The 21,510-nt window shown below is 41.1% G+C and overlaps 2 protein-coding genes and 1 long non-coding RNA gene across 10 annotated transcripts in view; 2 read left to right on the forward strand and 1 right to left on the reverse strand.

Annotated features, from left to right (window-relative positions):
- Window positions 1–5,353, forward strand: part of clcn3 (chloride channel 3) — a 37,797-nt gene extending 32,444 nt beyond the window's left edge. For 4 of the 7 annotated variants that reach the window (XM_007563598.2, XM_007563600.2, XM_007563602.2 and 1 more), the window contains one exon: window positions 2,655–5,353. In XM_007563598.2, coding sequence (XP_007563660.1) covers window positions 2,655–2,843 — 189 coding nt within the window. In that variant the 3' untranslated portion in view covers window positions 2,844–5,353. The remainder of the gene's footprint in view (window positions 1–2,654) is intronic. The other 3 variants (XM_007563604.2, XM_007563605.2, XM_007563603.2) reach the window with 2 other exon arrangements.
- A 5,828-nt stretch (window positions 5,354–11,181) lies between these two features.
- Window positions 11,182–20,547, reverse strand: mfap3l (microfibril associated protein 3 like). Of its 2 annotated transcripts, none has more exons than XM_016677202.1 (3): window positions 18,472–18,837; window positions 16,574–16,985; window positions 11,182–12,968 (listed from the first exon to the last, which is right to left on the reverse strand). In XM_016677202.1, exons 2-3 carry the CDS (start codon window positions 16,896–16,898, stop codon window positions 12,055–12,057), a joined length of 1,239 nt encoding a protein of 412 aa, XP_016532688.1. In that variant the 5' UTR covers window positions 16,899–16,985; window positions 18,472–18,837; the 3' UTR covers window positions 11,182–12,054. The 2 variants fall into 2 exon arrangements, with proteins under 2 accessions (XP_016532688.1, XP_007563672.1); XM_007563610.2 differs by lacking the exon at window positions 18,472–18,837 and adding an exon at window positions 20,040–20,547 and having other exon boundaries at window positions 11,183–12,968.
- Window positions 16,992–21,473, forward strand: LOC107837535 (uncharacterized). The gene is made up of 2 exons (XR_001663554.1): window positions 16,992–18,057; window positions 20,541–21,473. It is a non-coding gene; the product is annotated as an uncharacterized LOC107837535 (long non-coding RNA).
- The last annotated feature ends 37 nt before the right edge of the window (window positions 21,474–21,510 follow it).

Below are 21,510 nucleotides of genomic sequence, written 5' to 3' on the forward strand. Positions count from 1 at the left end.
TAATACAGGAAGATTTAAAACCTGCATTCAGATTGTTTCCCCAGCTTCCCTGTGGCTGTTTATTATATACATTCGGACACAACGCTGAACAGAAATTGACTGTATGAGAAACTAAATTATTACGGTTAGCATCATAAGATGACATTAGCATATTCTACTAGCAATTCGTGTTATCTGCTTAAATGCTTGCCCTCTTTTCTCAGAATTGTCATGAGAAAAGACAAGTCTGAAATGGCTTAATATAACTGATCCTATGACTGGACAATAAATCAATAGCAATATGTTTTGCATTATTTCAGATATTTAAGAAAGGAAAAAAAAAAAACCCTGATCAATAATTATTGATACCAACTGATATGAAACGCTTATATCGCGATACAGTTTTCAGCCGTACCGTCCAATAATTATCAATACCGACTGATGCGAAACGTTTATACCATGGTACGTTTTTCAACCATATCGTCCAGCCTTAGCTGACGATATGGCTTCTTCAGTAACAGCTTCCACACTGAAGAGTGTGGAGTGGTGTGTTAACTAATCGGAAAAAGAACAGATCATTGAGTTTAACCGATCAGGGCCGATCAAGCTGAAAGGTGATTTCTCGGTGCATCTCTAGTTGAAATTGTGACACACTGGATTCACGTGAATAGCAAACAAGTTGGCCTCAATTTGTTTACGTTTCATCATTGGATTTAAATCGTGCAACATGCCTGATGAGTCCAACCGGATCGTTGCTTAGTGTTAAATCCAGAACATTTCAACACGATAAGAGAACATCAGGTTACTTCAACCATGGCTGGACGCTGCTGGTGTTAGTGGGAACACCGTGTTCACCTCCCTTCACCTCACCTGGTGCTCTCTGATCATGACAGCAGCAGTCTGACCCGTGTCAGGTGTTCAGCCAGCGCCTCTCTCTCTGTCCGTAGCACCCACACCAACCACAGGTCGTCCTCGCTCCTCTCACTCAGACCTGGGGTCACATTTTCACTTCTCCTCACCCGCCAATGAGCTCTACTTCCCTTCCAGGGTTTCAGACAAACTGTTCTCTGTAGCGTCGGCTCTGCAGCAGCCAGCTGGCTTCCTCTTCGCCTGACCTCAAGTCAGAGCGCACTCTATGATCATTTCTGATGTTTAAGCTCACGACGGTTATTAATCAGCTCAGCCGGGGCGCTCCAGCCAGCAGGAAATCTCTTCACTGCTAATGCAGCGAAGCGTTGCGTAGTAAACGTCTCAGCAGTACAGATGAGAGGAGGAAGAGGAGGGGGGGCAGTGATGATGCAGGAGTCTGAATTGGTTACAGATCTGCTAAAAACATTGAGTCACGAAAGTGATTGTTCCAGTTTATCATAACTTTTATCTTCACGCCTTAATGTTGCTGTTGAAAATATCACTAATGAATAATTCGGAGAACAGAAACTTGGGGGGAAATATGTGACGTTATAGTCTGTTTTGTTGTGAATTTGAACTAAAAAAAAAGACTCAATGTAGCGTTTTCTGCATCGACTTGGAATGTTTCTGGCACGTTTACGCTTCAGCCATGCTGGAAATTATAAAGAAGAAATGCTAAAAAGCAATTTATGAAGAGTGATTAAATATGCTCTGCATCATTTTACTCCTTTATTATTGCCACCTGCTGGCCCAGCTCACACTGGTGCAAATAAAACTCGCAAATTAAAACACAGAGTTGAGGAATGGGTAAAAATCAAGAAAAGAAATCTCATAGATGTCTACATTTTTGAAAGGAAAGTTCCACTAACGCTGCAAAATACCCCTGAAAAAGATTAGATTTTTCCTCGATTACAGGCAGAATCAAACCTCTATATTTTTCTGATTGTTGGCGTCAGAAATGACCCACCATGTTTCACTTTGGGCATTTGCTTTATCCAAATAAAGCAAATACATACATTTTGTAATATTAAAAAATATGGAAAAATTCAAGGGATGTAAATAATTTAGCGAAATTTCTTAATCTTTTGCTGTCGGACTAAAATATATGTTACGGCAACAATTGTATCACTGCTTGGTGAAGAGTTTTTCCCACTTAAAGGAGAAATCCATGTTGCTGTGCTGGGACTGTTTCCAGTTTAGAAACGCTGTCGATGTAAGTTTAAAGTTGTCATAAACTGGAACATTTCTTTTACACAGTCCGTTCAATAGTTCACGTTATATCGAAAACACGTTTGGAATAAAGATTAGCTTGATGTTTGAAGCGGCTGAGCTTGGAAAGCTGACAAATGTTAATAAAACTCCCAACTTGTCGTCTTGCCTCCTGACATGGCGGCTTCTTCCGGCTTCCTGCTCGTCTAACTGCCGTCCAGTACTTCCGGTCTCCTCTCCGTAGGTTCCAGATCTTCTGAAGTGACTCCTCCGTCTGAAGCGGGCGCTGCTTCTGACCCGCTCTTTTCCTGCAGTTACTCTCCCTCCTGCTGACCCTTATCTCCTCTTGGACTCGTTTTTTTGTTGGCACCGATTCTGATTTCATATCCAAACTAACTAACAGCGACTCAGCTAAACAACAACAAAAATTAAATAAAAATCCCGCTCTTGTAAAGGCCAACAAAAACACGAGGTTTTCGTCGTAGATGCAGATTTGAAGCACTTCCTCGCGTCTCTGTTAATCTGTTTCTGTTCCCTCCCTCTGTCTCCCCCTGCAGGCGGCTTCTTGGTATTATCACAAAAAAAGATATCCTTCGTCACATGGCCCAAATGGCAAACCAAGATCCAGAGTCCATCATGTTCAACTGATCCGCTCCTTCCAGGACGGCTGGGGGGGAGGAGGATGTAGCGAGGAGGAAGAGGAGGAAGAGGAGGAGGTGTGCCTCCTGAACGGCTCCAATCTCTGACATCCGGACACCTTTTGTTTTATTTCCTTTAACGTTCAGCTTTGCGGGCCCCCGAGCCTCACTGAATGACTCGCTGTGGCCCCCCCCCAGAGACTTCTGGGCCACCAGGAGGAGAAAAGCGACAATGAAAACATTGATACTGTCGTCTGGCTGCTGAGGAGAGAAAACGGTCACGTGTTGAAGGCACTTTTTACACACACACACCCTTTTTTTTTGCACTCAGACACTTGAAACATGCATGCTGTCTCCAAACACACTAACACACACACACACTCACATGCGCTGACCTGAAACGTTACACTTGTTTGCACTCTTGCTGCGCCTGCCCTCCTGTCCTGTGGGGGTCAAAAGGTCAGAATGAACCGCAGACGAGGGATGCGATGATGGGACCTCGATACTTCCTGCGCCCTCACCTCCCCTCCATAAAAACACACACATACACACACACCTCTGACCTGTCCGTCCTCCAGAAACAAACAAAAAAAAATAACATGTTGTTTACCTGTGAAGTATGCGTGAGTGTGTCTGCAGCGCCTCCACATTCCAGCCAGGTCACAATGGGAACTGCACCCCAGCTACACGAGTTGGCTTTAATATCCGTCTCCCTGCGTTCGTGGATGGGTATGTGTGAGTAAACCCAGGAAGGGATGCGCTGAGATAGTCGGTACTTTATTTCAAGAGCAAAAATGTTCCCGTTCAGAAGGAATGAAGAGAAGAAGGTGAAAAGTTTGGATGTTTTTATTTTTGAGCCACTAGTGTGCGAGTCTGTGTGTGCGAGTCCATTAATTATGAAGGCAGGTTGTGTGTGTTTGTGTGTGTGGTTGAAGTATAAAATGAAAACTGTCAGATGAAAACCTTGCTACTCAATATGAGGGTTTTTTTTTCCACTGGAACATTTAAAAACACCTGATCTCACTGCAGCCAATCAGCTTGATGCATCAGAATTGGTCTGTTTTGATTGGTTGAATTTGTTACAGTAAGAGTGACTCCTTTTTAACATCTCTTTCCACATACTTCAAATTACAAATTTTGTAATCTGGATAGATTACAAAATCCCCCCCAAAATTAATTTATTTCAGTAATTCCCAAAAATTTAATAAACAAGTATGTGACGAAGTCTTTACACACGGTGTGATTTCAGGCATTTACTTGAGCTGTATAACATACATCTAAAAAATCTGATTTAAAGAAATCAGATTTGCAGATAATTGTAACATTAAATTGTATCGATAACACATTTATTATAGAATTACAATCTTACGCAAAAGTATGTCAACTTTTGTGCACTTGGTCAGGGTTTTGAGAGACTTGCTGAATAATTGAAATATTTTCTTATCTGAAATGGAGCAAGACTTTCTCCTTCCACTCAACTTTCCAGCAGTTGTCATGGATACAGCCCTTTATAAACGGCCAGCTTCTTCAGTGAAAACATTTTGAGGTTTACCTTCAGTGACTGCAGGACTCAGAGGATCAACTCAGAAGTGTTCCCTATAACCGTATAATATTTAGTCTAAAATCATTTGTTTTATTGGACTTGCATGATATTCTGTCTGAGAAAGTTAAATTTGGGTTTTGGTTATTTGTAAGCCAAAATCAGACAGTTAATGGAAGAAAAATGCTTGAAATCTACTACTGCGTATGTTTGAGAGTGATTTCTTGCATTGCTGAGATAAATGTTTTCCACCTTGTCAACAGGAACATCTGAGCTGCTTTAGATCTCAATTCATTTGATCCCTAGTTTGTTTTTGCTTTGTTTAATTTTGGAAATATAATATAGAGAATAATTAACAATTGTGTTGTTCTTTGAAACTAGGAGATGTAAATCTTGTAAAAACTATCAAACATATTTTTTCTGTGACGTTTTGGCAAAACAATAACTGATTTAAACAGTCCCCTAAAGTGTGCTCCTACTGTCTTAAAAACTGTCTAAACTGCAGCCCGATTCGTTGCTTTTGCTTTTCGCTCCTCTAAATCTGAACGGGTGTCTGCTGCCGCCCCCTGGCAGGCGTTCTTCGTGCTCCTCTGGTCTCGCCACGCCTCTGAAGTGCCTGATGGGAGATTGTCGGGCGTCGCTTCCTTTCGTTTCGTACTTTGTCCTCGCACACCTGACATTTCAATTGGAAATTATGAAGGGAGGAGACTGATGAGAAAGCAGACAAGCAGTAGCACATATAGAGTGAGTGGAGTGTGTGTGTGTGTGTGTGTGAGGGGTGTGACTGCGGACCTGTGTGTGTCTTTGTGTTGCGGTGACTGTCCTCCTGTGGTTCAGCGGAGAGCAGAGCATCATCTTTGTCAACCAGTGGTGTTGCCTAACATTGTATTTCATACTGAACCCGATGTTCTTCTCCTTTATTTTATAATTTATGGGTAGTGTCGATACAGTTGTGAATTATTATTATTCTGAAGAATTTTATGTATGATTACATTGTTTGATTGTACATTAAGAACAGAGAATATGTAAAGAAAAATAAACTTGTTTTAAATTAAAAGGAGAAAATATTGAAGTTGCACAGATGAGTCTCTGTGTGATGCTGTCGGCTGAACTTTAACAGACTTCACATCCCGTCATTCACGCTGAAATTTAGCTTCAGTGAAGGTTTCTGCAACAGCTGAAGATAAATATATTTAAATCTTTCGCAGTAAATGTAGAAGTCTGAAATTATTTAAGATTTCTGAGCTTAATACAGTGCCTTGTAGTACTACTAGCCCCTAAAACCTTAAAAATACATTTTGTTGGGATCTCATGACAGAGCAACACGTTGTCCAATAGTTATGAAATGTAATGAAAATGATGCACAGTAAAATATTTTTGCTTTTTGTTGGTCTGTTGCATGAAATCAGTTTTAAGGTGAAAACGTTCAGATGTGAGAAGATTGGATTTATTTCCAGTAAAGATCTCAATTTTGTAATATTTGTATCATCTGAGTACAGAACCTTTCCTTAATTTCATTCTCTAAATATTCCTTAATTCATAATTAAGACTCAGTTTAATCAGCGTTAGTTTAAAATCTATAAACGCCACTGATTTACGACTGAATGGTGATTCTTTCTAGAACAGATATTGACCTGCAGTGCTTTTAGAGAGGCACAGTGTTCATTTCAATTTAGTTGCTGCTCAACAAACATTAATACTTCTCATCCAAAGAGACAATTTTCTACTGAACTTCACTGATTGTGTTTAGAGACAGTCCTTATGGAAGGACAAATGCGTCTCTCAATGTAGGATGGTTTTTAGAGAAATAATTAAATGCTTTTGGATGCATTTCTTCAGTAATAATGTTGGGGTTTAGGACTAATCTGCGTTTTCTCTTTGGGTCAACTGATGCCTTTCCTTTAAAAGGTTTGTTTTTTGGAACTAGTGCCTTTTGTTTGACAGTAATCCGACAGGAAGCGGGCAGAGACATACGGCAAAGAAGCCGAGAACAAGAGTTGATGTCGGGAAAGCCGCAGGGGGTCTGTGGGCACCCACTGCCACACGACGCCTCCTATTTCCTCTTTTTAAAAAAAAAAGCATAAATACTAATATTCCTGGTCCAACTGCATAAACAGCAATATTTTACAGTCGGAAAACCTAAAATTCTCGAATAAGGAAACAAAAAAAAAAGAGTTTCCATAGTTTTTGAAATTGTCCATCTTTTTTCGTATCAGCGTTTCTGTAGGTTTCATTAACTCAAATTAAAACTTAGAACCACTATGAATTAAATTGAAGACTTGCATCACCACAGAAACATTTTTGCACAGAATGTAGAATTATTGCCCAAAAACCCACCTCAAAACTTATTGCAAAATGATTTTTATTTTATGTTTTTAAGAAATTGAAATTAAGTGAATTTATTTTCTAAATGTGAAATCCTGTGTGTCAGTGGAAACACATGAGGCCAATTCCTGTCAGACAACGCAACGCTTCTGGATAGAGACCCAAGTTTCACTTCAGGATGATAAAGGAAGATAAAAAAATCTCTGCCGTTCGCAGTTAGAGAACTGCTTCAAAGACGAGCATTTCCATAGCAACCATTATCATCATGCCTCATCTGCGTACCATCACAAACATAAACATTCAAACCTTTCTATATCAAAGCTACAGCAGGTAAAATTCATTAAGAAAATGTTTTTCTGTATTTGGTTGCGTGGCCTGCGCAGCTGGTAACACTGTTGCTTTGCAACTAGAATTGGTTAGAGTTGGGGAAAATGTCTGGGTTAGGCATAATCACAACCACTAAAGTGAATGGAACTCAATGCAAGGTTCTGATATGGGTAGAAATACAAACTTATGTATTTCTATTTTAGTTTTTGCAAGGCTGCAGTAGGGAGTTCTGAGAAAATTGTTGACTTAGCCTGAAAATTTGAACAAGCAGACCCCTCCCTCTTGCTCTCTGCTGTGCTACAGATCTCACTGGTAGTAGTGTAATGCATTGAATGTGCTAAGACACCCCTTTTCGTTCTGATTGGTTGTTCCTGGACAGTAGCAGAGCTGGAGGAATTTCCCCAGATTCTCTGTTTCCATACAGAAAGACCCAGGACCTTCTTGTTGCAAGGCAACAGCGTTACCAACTGCACCACTGTGCAGCCCGCACAACCAACATGAAATCAAAAATATATATGAATTTTACCTACTGCAGCTTTGATATAGAAACATTTTAATAGTGTTTATTATGCAGTTTTATTTAATTTCACTTTGGGATTAATAAAGTGTCTTTGAATTTGAATTTAATTCTAAAATTGATCTTGTTTTGTTAGTTTTTGTTTGTATTGTGTTTTGTCCATTGATTTTGGAGATGGGAACTTTATTTGAGTCAAGGCCTGTCTCTGTTTTGATTTCCTAGATTTCCAGATGTTATCAAAACCTGGGTTTGCACAGTGACCTTCGTTATTGAAACCAGGGTTGGTGTAGCCTGGGTTGGCATAAAAGCTGAGCCAGGCTATTTTGTCCTCTGGAACCTCTAACTGTATTCACATTTATGTTTCTGTGATCCGATGTTTGTGTAGGCCCTTGTCTTTGAATGGACCTCCATGGTTCATTGAAGGTCTGNGATTGAAGGTCTGTCTTTGCATGGACTCCTCTGTTTGTAGGAAGCCTTCTGTTTGCAATCTAGGCATGGGTTGGCGTAAAGGTTGACCCAGGCTATGCATGGAGCCCCCTGATTGCATGAAGGTCTGTCTTTGCTCTGTTTGTAGGCAGCCTTCTGTTTGCAGGGGGACCTCTGGTTGGGTGGAGACTCTAGGATGGTTATTTTCCAGAACAAGTTTCAACTCCACCTTCAGTTCTGCAACCTGACCCTGCAGAGATTTCACAGTTTCCTCTTGTTCTTTGAACTTGGAAGTTTGTTTGCTGTGACATTTGAGCTGCTCCTCACATTGTATTCTTCAACCAAAGATTTATCAGAGCTTCATTGTGGGACGCATATTTTTCAGCCTCCCTCTTGAAGTATTCAAGCTCATTAAGAATGTCTTTGTCAATCGTAGCTTTGGAAAAGCTAGAAATCTTTGATAAACCTGTAATATCTGACACCTTTCTTTCATGTTCACATTTGACTTTCAAGCGATATTCTTTCTCTAACATTTTTTGAATCTCTTCCTGCTGGGATTTAACTTCAACTTGATATACAATCCTTCGTTCTCGTTCCTCATGGAGATCAAAAATCTTACTCTGCAGTTCTTTTTTAAGATAATCTACCTGCTTTGTAAGATCATTGACGTGTTGGCTAACCTCTTCACTCCTATTATTCTTGTTGTACAAGGGATGAGAAGACTGAGGATTGCCAGTGGCCTTGAAATGCTTTGACGTCCTCTCATGGTAGAGTGGAAGGCCACATCACTCTTTGTTTTCTTGCCTTTGCAACTCCAGTGAAAACAGGGTTGGAACAAGGAACTGTTGATGGTTGACAAGTTTGCTGGTTTTCAACTGGGTTGAGAGGCTCGGGATCAGCAGAGGGAGTTGATTCCTGCTGGACTCCCACTAAAGGGGTAATCTCGAAGCCAGCAGAGGGAGTCATTTCCTGCTCGACCTCCAATGATGTTGGACTCCCAAAGTCGCCGGAAGGACTTGATTCCCCCTGGATCTCTGCTGACTCACCTTCCGGCTTTGTGGGGCTGTCATCTTCAGAAGGGAAAATGACAGCGTCGTAGTCGACTTGGATGTTGAGGTCCATCATGTCGACCCATGAAAGCTCAGATGGGAAAGCTTCATGTTCACAAGGAATCTGTTGTTGCTTCATGTCTATATTCTGGCAAATTCTTGCTTCTCTGAAAGGTGTGGAACATCTGGAATCAATATCTCGCTCGTTCCGAACGTGCTCTGAAGAGTGATCTGTCGCGATAGAAAAGTGAAATAAGTCAGAAAAAAACTGTGTGTGTGTGTTACATTCAAGAGAGAGGTTCCTTTCTCATATCACAGAGAGATGTCATCACTGTTGATGTCACACATTGAAACTGAACTAATTTAACCTGCTGTTTAAAAAATGCCACATTTACAAATCTTTACATCTTTTTATGGAAATATAGCTACTAAGATAAGAGATAAATAATAAGCATACAGACAACTAGGCTCAAAAATAGTCATACCTCTGGAAAATTTTAAAATTCTCTCCATAAACCCTTTTCCAGGTCAAAGCTGGGACTATGCCTCTATTAGATTAAGTATAGGTTTTTATTTCCCGTATGATTGCTATACATAAATACAAGCCTAGTTCATTGTAGCTTAATTCTGTACATACAAAATTTCTTCAAACCAATAAAGTCTATTATGGAGAATTTTTTTTTAGTTTTCAGAATTTGGGGGCTTTTTCTCGTAATTCAGGAGTCAGTTTGGATCAATGGACAGCAATACTTTATCAGTCCAGAACTCCAACCTTCATGTTCAGTCTTGCCATCTCAGTTCATAACCAGCCATCTGGTGAGAGCTGCTGTTTGGATGCTAATGTGCTATGGCTAGCTTATTACATTTAGGGAGAGGCCCCATACATCTGCAATTTACCAATAACGTTTCTTACAGTGTTGAACAATTTGGCTATACAGCATCATGTAAATAAACAAAAACAGTTTCACAAAATGTTTAATGTACACAATTACATTACATTCATCAAAATGTCCCTAAGGAACTAATAAACATTAAGAAAATTTATTAATTTTCTAGTTTTCATATTGCTTGCATATGTGTTGCCTTTAGGGACATTAGAAGATTAGTTTCAATTAATTTCTACTTTATCTGATCTGACTTTGTAGCAACCTTGACTTTGTGCAAATTGTCACCATAATCCCCCAAAACAGGCATGTTTTTGTGCATGTGCCAAGTACTCCAGGACAACAGAATTCAAAATATTTTGGAGGGGGAAAAAAATCAACCGGCATTAGTCAGTTCTTGTAAATATCTTAAACAGTTTAGGTGTATACATTTGATTTAATTGACAAAACCTTCTAAAACTGTTCCTAACATTTTGCAGATCGTACCTTAATTGGAGAAGCTTGCGGAGAGATTCACATATTTGCATTTCATATATCATGTTCGATTTTGAGAAACTATTTAAGAATATTAATGACAATGTCCCAATATTCTGAACTATTAACCCCGTTTTAGTACTTCATGTGCCCAACAGCTTGAAATGAACAGAAATTAAATGAGTTTTGATTTATTTAAATAAAATACTAATTCCTGATCAACTAAGACTGTCCAAACGGAGCATCAGCACAACCTGCAGACGTCTATGATTCTGGTCAACAAGCACGACAGAGTTGGCAACAGAAGTGAACCAGTGACAAAGACGAACATGGTCCAGGAAAAAGGCGACAAATTTACACTTACCCATAACAGACGCAGAAAGCTAGCTAGCTAACAAGGGTATGTTAGCTGCTAGTTGGCGGTAGCCTCAACGGTTTCGAGCCACAATGAAGGAGCCTGCGCGCGACTCAAACGTTTGGCAAACAGAAAATCTCGTGAGAATAGAAAAATAAACTACATAGATTACATAGTTATGCCACCACCAAATGTAAGACCTGAGATTAACATAATAAAAGCCAACTTACTGTTTGTTCTAATGAATTTAGATATTTCAAAGTCTTAGATACATGAAGACTTTTTAAGGCAAGCGTGGGCACCTTGCTAATTCCCTGCAGAGTTGTAGGGATGTTGGTACCATTAAAATATATTAATAATAGCATAATAAACTATTACTACTATATAGTTATAATTGGTACCCTCCAGTAGCCAATGAGGCAGAGGCACACACTAGCATGTATGGATGACAGTGTAGCCATTGCATATAACAGCAAAGTGTAACTCTCTATTAATAATATAAACAGAAAGCATTTCACAAGCATCATTAATAAAAAAAAAAAGTAACCACTCACACAGCCTTGCTTTTTATTTCATCTTAAAGCACAGCACTCATTTTATTCCACTACAAAAGAAGAAAAAAAGAGAGGCATCAGTAGAGCACCGGTAAAAGCAGAACAGCGTGCAGCTCGTCTCGGCCACAGACTGGAGCTTCAGCCCAAGCGAAGGAAGAAAACACAAGGAGTCCCAGAACAAGTTGTCGGACATCTCAACTGTCCACTTTAACATGCAAGTTTACAGCAAAGCCTCTGCAGATGAAAGACAATGCTAAGATCAGACAGGGAGGCAGATTATAAACAAAAAACACCGAATGAGAGGGAGAGTTTAAAGTCCAACTGCCTAAACTAGACAGACTGGAGGAATCAGACCACAGCACAGTCAGGAATAATATAATACTCTATAATTAAAATTATCTTAAAGAAAACAAACTACAGCCAGAGGTGTGTCTTTAATCGGGACACTGTATATTCACAGGTCCACCTGGCCTGAAAGCACGTTCCAGTCAGACTGCCCTTTAAGCTTCATCAGTCCAGCATGCAGCCATAGTGAAGCAGGGCGCCATGGTAACGCCTGGAAGTGGGTGAGGAAAATTAAAAATCCAAACATTGTAAGAAACTACAAACTGAAGCAAATCCCCTCGTCTCCTCTCCTCTTTAAATAACAAGACAGCTCCTCATACAATCCTCTGCTTATTACATTATTAATATTACTACTTCCTCTCATGTACATTCAAGCATGAAAATCCAGAGTGAAGAGTGTTTAAAAAGCCTCTGATTGGATGAAATGTCTCAGGAACTTCAGAGATAGAGATGAATAAACAGGTGATTGTTTCATACAGTGTGAGATGCATAGCAGGATGTCAGCACGCCCCTTGTTGTCCAATCAAACATGGCTTTCATAAAACACCTGGCAGGGCGGGGTCTTGCTGATTATCTGTTCGGCCGCTGCCTGGCTGCCGATCTCCTCTTCTTGCGCCACCTGTTGCTCCTCCAGAGGCAGAGGGGACAACGGCGGGGACGGCGAGGGAGAGGGAGAGGGAGGCGGCGATGGCGGCGACTCCTCGTACACGCCGCAGCAGTCCCCGTCGTCGAGCGGAGGGTGCACGGATGCCTGGATGGCGATCTGCTGCGGCTGCTCGTGAACGGACGAGTTGTCCGAGTCGGCGGCTGGCGACTCGCTGCGCTCTCTCTCCCTCACCTGCAAGATGGTGAAGACGTCCCGCACGGCGATGGAGGGGATCCAGCCCTGTGCGTCGCGCCGCCACTCGGGGACGTGCCGGACGAAGGTGTGCCTCATCTCCTCCACTCCCACCACCTCCAGGATCTCCTCCATGAAGGTGCGGCAGTTCATGATGAGCGGCGGCAGCGGGATGCTGCGGGCCAGCTCCTCGATGTAGCGGGCGAACTCCATGGTTTTGAACTGGGTGACCTTGGCCAGCTCCAGCGTCTTGGCCGAGGTGATGATGGGGATCCGCTTTGCGATCTCAAAGGCCTTCTGCAGTTTCTCGGCGCCCTCGGTGCGGAAGAACTCGTTGATGGCCTTCTCCGTCTTCTTCAGGTGGCTGCTCATCATGCAGAGGCGCGTGATGTTCAGGATCATGATGATGGTGAAGGTGACCAGACACACCACCATGTAGTACACGCCCATGTCGCCGTTGGTGAAGACCACGCGCAGGGTCACCGTGCCGTTGGCGGTGCCATGGACGTTGGTCGCCATGCACGTGTACTTGCCTCGGTCTGAGAACTCAATGCTGGTGATGTTGAGAACGCCGTTGTCCAGCAGCCACCACTTCCCTCCTGCAGATACACACACACACACACACACACACACACACACAGGACCATGATGCCGTTTCTCTGGGTTTCAGTTCATGTTTCATTTGTCTGAGGCAGAATCCTGATAAAGTCACTAACTGTGGTCAAAGTTTAAGTCTGCCTCTCTCTGTTCTGCTGTTGACCTGTTTTCATTAGGAACTTACAGCTTCTACTCACATAATAGTTCGTAAAAGTTCAAAGAAAAACTTATTTAACCTCTATGTGTTAAATAACTGGGATGTAATCATTTGTTATCAGATAAAAGCCAGATAAAAGGTACTGATTAATGAGTTATCTAAAGTCGACTGATCTTATTAATAGTCTAACAATTAATTGATAAGTGGCCATTTTCTTTTGTATCAAGAGAGTCGATGGTCCTTCCATAAAAAGAAAAATCTAACTTTTTCACATTACATTAAATTAAAAAGAAAAAAGACAATTAAATTTTAATGTTATTTAGTGTCAGCTGTATAAAATACTGACTGATAGACTGAAAATTGCAGCAAATTTAAGATACAACAGGAAAAGTTCCTCTTAGGCTGCTGAATAGAAAAGTAAAAGATGAAAAGAATAAAATATTATTGAAACACTCAATCCTCCATCAGCAAAGAGATGTTCATACAGAAGTACTGTCTGCATTTTCTCTTGAAGGAAAGTTAAAACTTGACTCCACAAGCTGCATTGACTCACAACTACCCTCAAAATCAACCTTGCTTATTATGTTTGTTTTTTTTTCGGTCATGTTACAATTGTTCTCTGTTTTTTTTTAACACATCCTCACCTTAACATTGACTGAACTTCTCATTCAGTAATTTCTGAATGAGAGGCTGATGCTGTTTCGCCTTTCAGCTAGGCTAAATGAGCGCTGTCATGATGAAACTTAAAGTTATCGAGTGTTTATATTTCAAAACAGAACTTCTTAAAGTCCATTTTACATCCCAAACCGAACTATGTTTGGACAGTTTCACTTTCCAATTCTGGTATGGCCCCGCCATCTTTATTCCTGTATCAACTGGCTAAGCCTAAGGATGACTGCTTGGATGGCGGATAAACTACGACACTAACAAAAGCTCTAAGCGGAAGTTATTCATTATTGGAACTAATTTTAATCTAATAATTAATTGACAATTGAACAAAAGTTAATTAATTGTTTGCATCCTCACTAGGTACATTTAAGGTCTGAGACCAGCAGAGATGAGGAGATGAGGCCCGCCATGTTTTCAATATTTAAACACAGCAATACGTTTCATTTGGCAACGCTGTGCATTATGCAATCCGCATCAGACTATTCAGGGGAAAAGCTTCGCAAAAGTATTCACACCCATTATACTTTTTATACATTTGTTGAAAATTACAACTGCAAACCTCACACAAAGTAAAGAATATTTTTAAAATGATTCGTGGAGTTCAAAACAGTTTTACAATAATATGTGAACTTGCACACTGTACCTGTCCTATTTTTGTCAAAGGAAAAAAAACTGAAGCTCCATATTTAACTACATAAAATCCAGATAAAATATGTTGAAGTTTGTGTTTATACATGTGATCTTTCTGTCTGTCATTTGGAGAGAAGGCCTGTGTTTAATTACACGTGGTTTTGTGAAGGTGCATGCAGCGACAAGCAGCCAGCTGCAGTCACTCCACCAGACCAGCTGCTCAAACGAGTATTTGAAAAGACCGAACCATATTGGACCTGCAGAGCGCTGCCTGTTTGCTTTAGTTCTGGATTGCTGCTCGTCAAATCAATGAGCTGCTCGTTTTCGCTGATAACAAGAATGTGAACTGTTGAGCCGCTGAGCAGTTCAAAGGAACAGCTCCAGATCAGTGTTTTCTAATGCAGAGTTGATCAATACCGCTCTGTTAGATGTTAAAGCTACAACCAAATGTAGAAAGAAGTTCCCTTAACCAAACAGAACCCACTGTTCATTTCTTAAGCTTTTTATTGAGGGAGATTTTAGGTTAATCCAACAGCTATGCAAAGCAAACCATATTCTGCTGGGCACAACCCCGTTTCTGTCTGACTTCCACTCCTTCAATATTGTACGTCTCTGTCGGGGGGATTTCATGTCCGCCATCTTAATTCCGCTCTGGCTTTGAATTAAAGCCGACTTTGTGGGCAGATTTCATCCCACGCGATACATTTTTAAGATTCTGCATCAACAACTCCTCGTCCTCTCCTCCTCAGTACCCAGCAGCATGGGAATGGAGCTGGAGAAAGATCACAGAGGACTCCTTTAAGACCCGTCCACAAATAACCTGAGCAGACTGCTGTCCTCAGGAAGAGATGAATGAGTTTTCAGGAAATGCAGCTGGATAGCTTTCCCACCCATCCGCCTTTTCAGACAAAAGAGAAAGCAGATTTCTAATTTTATCCCTGCAGTCAACTCGCGTGAAAACACTGATGTTTTGCCAACTGCTTCTAGAATGATTGTAGGGAAAATAACGCACGATTGCAGGAACGACCCAAGCAGCACTAATCAAGAGAATCTAATCCAGAAACAATCTGGGATAAGAGCAGGGGAAGTAAAGCCTTTTTTTTTCTTTTTTTTTGGAGGAAGTTCTGAGCGTACAGCTGCGGGGTTTTTTGGGTCAAAAACATTAATAACAACAATGACTCAGCCTCCTACTTCATGGCAGGTTACAACAGGCTGGCCACGAAAGGCACCGACATAAAAACACTCTTCTTCTCATGCTGAAAAAATTCTCTCTCTCAAATAAAAGAAAATCTTTAATGAATGAATTAGGAACGGTTTTATTAGTTTCTATCCAATAAAGATGGAAATGTGCCAGATGATGGAGGAAGTAAGAGTAAAATCCCCACCTTACATGAATAGCTTTGTCCCGGTCAGCATATCCAGCTGTATTTTTCCATAGGTGCCCATGCTACGGCCTGTACGACCTCTGACCTTCTGCGTGTGTGTGTGTGTGTGTGTTGCTGTGTTTGGACAACCCTGATCCACTCAGAGCTACCTGACAGGAAATTGTTTATTTACCTCTAGACCTTCTAAAGAAAGTTTGCGTCTTCAAGCTGTAATTTTTAAAAGTATCTACACAGAAGTTTGCTCCAAATTTACCAACAGTAACATAGGATTCAGTTTATTTACCTAAACTTTGAATTTAGGTCAACTCACAAAAGGAATGACGGAAATGAAAGCCTGTTTTTAAGATATTTTCTGTCACTTGTAAGTTCTTCCTATCCGGGGAAAAATTTGATTAAAATCGAAAATCGGTTTTAACTGACAATATTTTTAAACCACATCACCCAACTCTACCTTCTTATAAACTGTAATGAGCAATAAAGTCTTGAAATGTAAATATTTTATTTATTTTTCCTCTCTACACTTGTATAGAGCTACAAAAACTACAAAAACCAGCTTCCACGTCATTCAAGGATCTGAAATGCTGCTCTTACTTCACTGCACAATTTCCAGAGCTGAAATCTTATGTTTGATTGTAACTCATTGAACTCTTCCTCTGATTACGATATTGACTGCAGCTTGTCTCAGACCATGCAGTAGGTTTAAAAAAAAAAAAAAAAAAAAAGCTGACCAAAGAACAAGCTTTGAAGAGACAAAAGTCTTCCTCACCACTAATCTGCGTGTCCAGGCGCTCTCCGTGGGAGTTGAACCACTCGACGCTGGGCAACGGGTCTCCGGTGACGTTGCAATCAATCAGCGCGCAGCTCCCCTCCCTGGCAATTATCTGGCTCACTTTAGTGAACACAACTGGAACGAAGCCGCCGCCGTCTGTCACGTTGCCGTTCTCTGTACGGTTCCCATCCGTGTCCGCCGATGACGCCCCGGCAGAGCGGCAGGCGATAAGACACGCCAGGGCTACGAAGACGGATCCGCCGGTCCAGTGCATTTTTTTCGACTGTTGTGCGACACCCAAGGGGGGAAGATATCGTGTCATTCCTGCAGGGGCTCCATCCTGCCGGCTGGCTATCTCTCAATAGAGGAAGGCAGTTTGGTATTCACCCCTGTGATGTGAAACATCTCACTGTAAAGGAAAAGTAATTGGTAGGTGTTGAACAGAGAGCATAAAATAACATACGGTAAAACTGATTATGTTTTTTGCACATCTTCAAACAAACATGCTTCCACTTTAATTTAAGAAATTACTTAAGTCACTTCAAAACAAGCAACTCCCCATTATTGTCACCATAAAGGCAACACTAGTCACATTTTGCAAAACTATTCTGGTTTATTCAACTGTTAGTCAAAAAGCCAAAAAAAAAAAAAAATCAGAAGAATCAAATTTAATCAAGCATATACTCGTCACTATTGTTCTCCATTCTTCTTGAGCAACTTGAGCTGGCAGAAAACAAATGTTGACCAAATACACATGCTGTATGTATAAGGCTAAACTGGTGATGTGGCACAGCAAATAACACCTACGTATAATCCAAATAAAAACTCATTAATGTTTCAGGAATTTAAATTTTTGAATGTTACATTCAACCTTTCCTCCCCAGACTTAATCAAACTTGGACACATTACCAAATCAAAGTATATGCTTTTCTAGACTAAGTAGGAATCCTGAATGTGCTTAAATACGTTTTGTTTAAAGTGAAAATATGGAGCCATCTTAAGTAAGGTGGCGTAGAGTCACTTTACTTGCATATGTTATTTTTGCTGTTGTGATTACACAACAGCCTGAGGGTTTCTATTTCCTGTCTGTGTTTAAGCGCAGTTATGAGACTGACTTTGCTTTAAATAGTCTCTGCCTTAATAAACCCCTGTTGTGCATAATTTTACCCACAAATTACAAAATTATTAACAGTAAAATCAGAAGCATAGCAAAACAAAACACATTTCCATAAACCCGCAACTAACTTAATATAGCAAAAATATACGTGAAGTATACATCTGTAGTTGTAATATAGTTCCTAATAAACACTAGAAACGTGGCGTCTTCCTGTTGTGTACCAGCATTAGCAATTGGCTTCCTTCGTATGAAAACAAAGCCACACGGCCACATAACGGAGCAGTGTGTGGGTGCCGTCTATTTTCCGGGTCGCTATGTTCAAACACATTCGTTGCTAGCTTTGTGTGAGTGAGGAAACAACCAGGTCAGAAAGCAAATGTGTACATCTGATAGATATAACATAGCCCAAAACATTTTTTTATTATTATTATCGAACTTCAGCTTTGCTACACAGAATAGCATCAGGGCGTGGGATGCGGCTATGTGCTGGACAGCAGTTATATATCATGGCAGCATATGAGAAGTGTGTCAGAGCGAGCTGGTGGTAGCGGCAGCTCCTATCCTCACCGAAGAGGTGCAGTGTGTGTTTTTATATATTAATTGAAGAGTGTCGCAGATGGTAGTTGCTACCTAACCAAACTGGGATTTAAATACCAGTATAGCGTCGTAACGTTACCTCGAACGGTCATCAGCAAACGGCCAACTCAGCATCGACAGTCGCCGATAAAACACCCGAAAATAGCCACAATTTCCGCACCGCCTTGGTTTTTATACTTACATCATGGTCTGAGTGCCATTTGTGCCCCAGTGTTTGAGAACCTCCCAGTAGATGTAATGAAAGGAGCTATTCCTGCTCCGAGACCTCCATCCTCCTTCCTGCCGATGCCTACTGCTGTGGAACCAGCAACAGCGAGCGGTGAGAGGGGGAGGGAGGGCGCAGAGCCCCGGCTACTCGGGTTGCACTGGCTTCTCTGATGGGAACTGCAGCTACCGGGTACTAACATTTACAATCACACTTTAACAGGATAAGAACAGAAAGTAGAAGAAAAATTAACTGAAATACAGATTACCGCTACCTCTGGGATTCAACCTGGATCCCATTTTACCCATTGCCCCAAATTTTTAGCCACTACTATAGGATGGGTAAAAAACCCCCTAAAAATTAATCCTTACAACACTGTTTATATCTACAATACAATGAGTCACATCTTATCACAAAAAAACCCTCTCAATAACAATAAATGATAAAATACCTTCACTATCATAGGTAGACATATCACCTGCTAAAGTTGCCTATGGTGATGGCTTCTTGAGCCAAAAAAGGACTACCTGTTGGGCTTTTCACTCAGACATCATTCTCTCTGGTAACTAAATATCTGCACTAAAATTACAGATGCTGCATTGTGTTTTTTCCCCTAAAATTCTCTTTGTCAAACATTAAAGCTCATATATAGCTTTTAAAGAAAGAAATGCCATTTTTTTGGTAGCTTCGAATTACTTTCATCATTTTATGGACTAGAAAATGCAGCTGATTCATTAACTAACTGGTTTATTTGTGGAGATCATGGCTATTTTACAGAGGAAATACCCCATGGGGTTCCACAGAGACCTATACTTGGATATTGAACATATATTGAACACTAGAAATAACCTTTCAGTGTCAGATTTTAAAGGCACAGTCTGAAGTAATATGTCAATGTCACCTATAAGAACAGTAAAAACAGCAAACGTGTCAGTGGAAAGTGTTTCGGTTTCACCATCAGTGCCATGTCCAACAACTTGATGGTTATCAACATGTTTTGTCTAACATAAACAAATTTTCTCCGTGTTATAACATGAGGAATTGTTTTTATGGGCGCAGCCTGCTACCTCCATAAAGCAGCACCACTGACGAGCAGATGAACAAGTTTTCCAACACTATCTTCATCGGTTGTAGCGAGAAATAAACGTCAAGCCTTTTTTTTTTAAACTCATTTGTTTTTAAGTTTAATGTCAGGGTTTCCATCCAGGGCTTGTGGCCTGATCTTAGAGTGGATGGATACATATTATAGCCACTACATGAATTAAGTGTATGGGTTGCCCAAGGAAATGCAGTACAAAGACAGAAAACAGTATTGACACGAGGGCATTTAATCCTGCGGTGGAGCACTCACCCTGTTCTGCCCATGTCTGCATGAACATGACATATTGCAACTGCAGCTGGTAAATGGACTGTGGTTAAAAACCCTTCAAGCTGAAAGGCGGCATGATGAAAAGGCTCTGAAAGTGGATTGCTGTGTGTCTGAGTTGCAGAAATGACAGCAGGGAAATAAGGCACATTTAAGTCAATATAATCCAGGCTGTTACCTTGTAGCCCAGACGTGGCAAGAGACAGCCTTGCAGTTGTGACGAGTGGAAACACCAGCGTAGTATACCGAGGGTGAAGCCGTAAGAGAGCGGTCAGGAGCCGAGATAAAAATGCTCTGGTCATGAATAGAACCCAGTGTTAAAAACAGTTGTGTCTTTTCATGCATTCGGATCGAGTTTAGGGTTACTGAAGATTGAGTTTGTTCTTTCTCCATGCTTTCCTCTGATCTGACCTTTTGTCGTCTCTACTTGGCTGCAAGACACCTGGAGGTACAACCGCTCTGTCAGTCGGCAAACATCCAAAGCTTTCCTTTGAATTTAACATCAACAAAAGTAATGTTGCCTTACAAGCTTCATATGATCTTTTCGTACGACTGAAGAATAGGTTTGTCCAGAACCTATCCGTTCAAGACAAAGGAGGCTTATTTTGTCCACACTCCTGCAGGTGTTGCAACAAGCGTTATTTCGTCTCTACCTCCCTGACCCCATTATCCTTCACAGATGAAAGCTCCCGCTGTACTCAAACACTTCAGAGAGCTCAGTCACGCTGTAACACAAAGAGCTACATCTGAGCACAGCGGGGAGGAAGTCAGTACAGAGGGAAGTAGAGCAGGCAACAGATGGACCCTGTTGTTCTCGGCAGGGGCCGTTATGTGATGGCCAGTGAAAGATGGATGAGTACGAAAAGTGACCCGTTCATTAAGAGTCTACTTCAAGTGGTGTCACTGACTCTCCTGCATTCAGAAACGTCTGCCCCAGAATCGTAAACTACATCTACGAAACCTAATTAGCCACTGATTGGTGTTTCTACAGCTGCTGCCACGCCGTTTCCCGCCAAACGCGTAGGCTGGTGTTCTGAAAACTGAATGCTACGTGACTCTAAACGCGTAACATTCGACTTGCCACACGTAGCTATGCGTGCCCTGTTTGATGCACGTCCGTTTTTGAACACAGCACATGCATTGGGATCAGGGGTGTGGAGTTCACAGTATTGTGCTGCATCAGGACTGGGTGTAATCTACAAAATTAGATCTTGCAGTCAGTTTCAGCTTCCCGTTGGGGGAATTGAAACGCCATCAGCGCAGACAGTGTGTGTGTACGGTGATACTTGGGGTTAACAAATGATATTACCGAGTCACATGTGCACCATACCACGTGTCAGAGTCGCTGCGCTCATGCTACGGCGTTGTTGACACGTCTAACAATGGTGGTTTATCTGGTGATCCTATTTTTAACCTCTGGGCTTACAGAGAACAATATGCTCAAGCCATTGGAAGCCAAGTCAGATATGATGTGGTGCGGCAGAGGCATTAAGAAGAAATAATTCTGTTTCGGAGAACGTCACGGTGTTTTGGTTTCTCAGTAGAGGTATGAATATTAAATGATCTAATGATCATTGTTGTGGATCATGGCAGACCATGATCTTAGCTGCAAGAAAATAAAAAAATCAAAAACTGCTAAGAAAAACACT

The sequence above is a fragment of the Poecilia formosa genome, unplaced genomic scaffold (genome assembly GCF_000485575.1).
Source record: "Poecilia formosa unplaced genomic scaffold, Poecilia_formosa-5.1.2 Scaffold149, whole genome shotgun sequence".
Taxonomy (NCBI): domain Eukaryota; kingdom Metazoa; phylum Chordata; class Actinopteri; order Cyprinodontiformes; family Poeciliidae; genus Poecilia; species Poecilia formosa.